General features: G+C 34.7%; 1 protein-coding gene across 3 annotated transcripts; it reads left to right on the top strand.

The window, feature by feature from the left end:
- The first annotated feature begins 461 nt into the window (after positions 1-461).
- LOC145133360 (endonuclease III homolog 1, chloroplastic-like) lies at positions 462-2,605 on the top strand. Of its 3 annotated transcripts, none has more exons than XM_079068308.1 (2): positions 462-589; positions 1,330-2,605. In XM_079068308.1, exon 2 carries the CDS (start codon positions 1,362-1,364, stop codon positions 2,322-2,324), a length of 963 nt encoding a protein of 320 aa, XP_078924434.1. In that variant the 5' UTR covers positions 462-589; positions 1,330-1,361; the 3' UTR covers positions 2,325-2,605. The 3 variants fall into 3 exon arrangements, with proteins under 3 accessions (XP_078924434.1, XP_078924432.1, XP_078924433.1); XM_079068306.1 differs by having other exon boundaries at positions 464-589; positions 1,307-2,605; XM_079068307.1 differs by lacking the exon at positions 462-589 and adding an exon at positions 624-1,208 and having other exon boundaries at positions 1,307-2,605.
- Positions 2,606-4,085: the final 1,480 nt, after the last annotated feature.

The raw sequence follows: 4,085 nt of genomic DNA, 5'->3' as shown, positions 1-4,085 counted from the left end.
GTTTTTAAAAACTAAAACATTTTAAAACGACATATAATTATAATATTACTGAATTTTACACATAAAGCAAAAACAAATTATTTAGTTACGATTTGGAAATTTATAAACAACTATTAAGAAGGTATATTATATTTTAATATTTTATAGATAAAAATCTTTTAAGAGAAAATACATATTAATATTTTTTATTAGGTGAAAATTTTTGAACCTATTTCAAAAAATAAATTACAAAATTAATAAATAATTATAGATATATATTAAAAATAAAAAAATAATAAACTATTATTCAGTTTTTTTGGACTATTCGATTTTTATTTTATAAACCATAACTAATACAAAAATCCAAAATAATAATTCTGGTTTTTACGAAAACCAATCCAAAAATTCAAATATCCTCACCAAATAGTCCAACCAAATATCGTTTTATCCCAATAATGTACGGCCCTACGCACGGCTACCCTAACAGAATGGATGTGATCCTCAAATTTCGAAATCTTAATCACAAAACCAAACTTAAAAAAAGGTTAGGGTTACCGAAGAGACAAGCAGCGATCTTCCGGCGACATATTCTCCGATCGGTCAAGCGATCGTAAGTACACGTCACTTCCCCCCCCCCCCCCCCCCCCTCCTCTCTCTCGTATAGAATTGGATAATCTTCCCTCTGTGCGAAACAAGAACACTTTGTACAGATATATGTAATATGTTCATCCTTTAGTACATAAATGTGTTAAATATGCAATTTAACTTGTGTAAGCTACGCCCTTATAACTTGATAATAAGCTATTGATTAGCTTGAGTTGTCGTGAAGGAAAAATGGACATAGTGATTACAAAATCGGATGCACATTAATATCCGGATAATCGAGTATTAAGATAATTAACTTCCCAATTTTTCATATAATCTTGTGAGGAAGCTGTTCTTATTAAAACCTGAAGTTGTGTATTATGTTAAGTTTTAAATAGAGTAGGTTATGTAAAGCCTTGAATTGTTGTGGTTGTAAGGATAATCCATATGCCTATATGGACTTTTAGAAAGACAATGTCAGCTGCTTGAATAATGAGGATAAACTTCTGTAGCATACAAGATATTTGTAAAACCCTTGAGCAGTATGTATAGGTCAGAGGTTACTTCTATCTGAATATGGTGGTCTACTAGTTTATCATGTGTCTGCTGCATCAACAAGTGCTTCCTATGCTCATCCATCTACAGTATTTTCTTATCACCATAACTCTTCACATTGTCCCTTTTTTTCTTTTTAAATTTCTTTACCCCTACATCTATCTTGATTGCATATCATTCTTCACAGAACCCACATGATTCTTCCTGCAGCTTTGGCACAAACCAACTTCACCTACAACAGAATGCATACCAAAATAACATCTATCAAATCAGAGCCTGAGTCCACTTCTGCATCAGAACACCGTGTTTTTGTCAGAAGAAAGAGATCAAGAAACCCCGAATTAGTCACAAAAACAGAGCCTCAGGACCAGAAATTCACTAGTATCCTACCCGACATCGAAGAATTCGCATACGGAAAACCAAATGTTAACCTACCTCTAACAAAATCCAGACTCAAAACCCAGGTCAAATCAGTCAACCCACCTTTAAACTGGGAAAAAGTTCTCGAACAAATTCACAAAATGAGATCTTTAAATGATGCCCCGGTAGACTCCATGGGATGTGAAAAAGCGGGTACTTCTCTCCCTCCAAAAGAAAGAAGATTTGCAGTTTTGATATCTTCACTTCTCTCAAGCCAAACAAAAGACCACGTCACCCATGGAGCCATACAACGTCTCCAAGACAGCAACCTTCTAAAACCAGAAACAATCGAGAAAGCCGATGAAACAACCTTAAAAAACTTGATTTACCCCGTTGGATTTTACACGAGAAAAGCCACTAACATGAAGAAAATAGCGAAAATATGTTTGATGAAATATAACGGGGACATTCCGAATACACTCGAGGGATTGTTGTCACTTCCGGGTATTGGTCCTAAAATGGGTCATTTGGTTATGAATGTGGGGTGGGATAATGTGCAAGGGATATGTGTGGATACACATGTGCATAGGATTTGTAATCGGCTTGGTTGGGTTATGGGGACAAAGACACCAGAGGAGACACGAGAGGCGTTGCAGATGTGGCTTCCGAAGGAGGAGTGGGTCCCGATAAATCCTCTTTTGGTGGGATTCGGGCAGACGGTTTGTACTCCTCTTCGGCCTTCTTGTAGTTTGTGTAGCGTTAATGAGCTCTGCCCGTCTGCATTTCGGGCAGCCACCACGCCCAAGAAGAAGCTGCCCAGAAAAACAAAGCCTGAGGAATTGTAAGTAAGTATTGGGTCAGTAGACTTTTGAAGTTTGTTATGTAATTATAAGCTTTTGTGATAGGCTCTTGGTTTTAATCCAAGGCCAAAACAATATGGGTGTTTTTGTGTGGTTGCTTAAGTGTTAGGTAGCAATAGCAGCATTGTAGGTTTTATTGACCAGATTATGCCCATTTAAACTCAAAGTTTGGCAACCAAGGTCACATACCTGGCTACCCTTTTTGTGTTGCCCATATAATTTGTAACTTTTTTTTTTTTAAATGGAATGAATACCCATTAAAATCACATTTTTCTGTCATGGGCTTAAACTTGTCACATGCATTTAATCTTGTGCGCAACATAGCCAAACATAAACCCTTGGTGGACTAGGAGATCGTGCCTTGTTGTAATAAATCATTTCATAAGGATTCTTTCCCTTTAAAACGGATGAATGGGTAATATTAATAAGATAAAAAGTAGTAAGAACGATATCACCCCATTGTTTTTGTGGAATAGCACTTCGAAACAAAAAGGATCGAACAATATTTAAAAGATGTCATGTATATGCTTTCATTCAACAACACTATTTTGATGAGGAGTACAGACATAGTTGACGAATAATGCCCTTATCCTTAACAAACTTATTCATCTTCTTATTGATAGATTCAGACATTCAGTAACATTATATGTTTTCACAGTTTTGTGTATTTTGACTCTCTAATTAAAGTTAATTTACAAAAATAGTAAAAAAAAGTTCCAACATTGTCAAAATATTCACTTTTATTTCTTAACAAAATAATCCAAACAAGCTTAGTAAAGTCATCAATAATGGTTTTTTTATAAACCTAAACTTGTCACCTGTGGGGTCATATATACATCAATATGAATGAGTTCACTAAGAGGAGAAGGATCTCTACATATATCACAACGAGGCAACACTTTTTATCCTAAATGAAGAGAGTTCTTTAAAATGGCCAAGACTGCTTCAAATGGGTGTCCTAGTCTACTGTGTCAAGTTTCCTTAACACACAACACTTAACAATAGAAACTGAATTACCCTTAATATTACCACTGTTACCTTGTTCAAGATAATGCAACCACCTACCCTCATTATTAGTCCCCACAATGAGTTTTAATTATGAGGAGATGGAAGCATATATTGACTCTTGAGGAGAAGTTATCAGTAATTGCAGAGACGTTCCAACGTTTAAAAGAGAAACATAAGGAAATGGATGCACTAAAAGACAAGTTAAAATGTTAAATCATAACAAGCTTTTGAATGTACTTTTTGTAGTGATCATTGTAATCTAGCTCTGTTTTTTTGGAAATGACGTTTCTCTGTTATATTGTATGGTGTTCGTGAGTGTTGTACTAAGTTTATTAGGTTTGACATTGCAATATGATCACTAACATTTCTATGTAAATCAGTTGACAATTTTTAATGATTAATGTGCATGAGCAAATGGTCAACTTGTTATCTGAGGATGTTGTTATGACATGTTTAAAAACCTGGAAAGTTGCATACTATATTGTTATATTAGTTGTTATGACATGTTTAAAACCTGGACAGTTGCATACTATATTATTATATTAGGTTTACGAAATTGGAAACTTGCATATCATAAACATCCAAAAGGCAAGAATTTATCATTGCATTCAAAATGCATTGTTTAAGATTAAACACTGCAAATTTAAGTGTTTATGGCTAAACATACCCCTAAATACAACCCAAATTTGCAAAAATACAACCCTTCAGTAGGGGCGGATGCACCCTTTAAGATATGGG

Source organism: Lactuca virosa, chromosome 8 (assembly GCF_052849685.1).
Source record: "Lactuca virosa cultivar CGN04683 chromosome 8, Lactuca_virosa_CGN04683_v6, whole genome shotgun sequence".
NCBI classification, from domain to species: Eukaryota; Viridiplantae; Streptophyta; class Magnoliopsida; order Asterales; family Asteraceae; genus Lactuca; species Lactuca virosa.
Note: the sequence above shows the minus strand (reverse complement) of the source record. Positions and strands in the feature narration are given on the sequence as shown.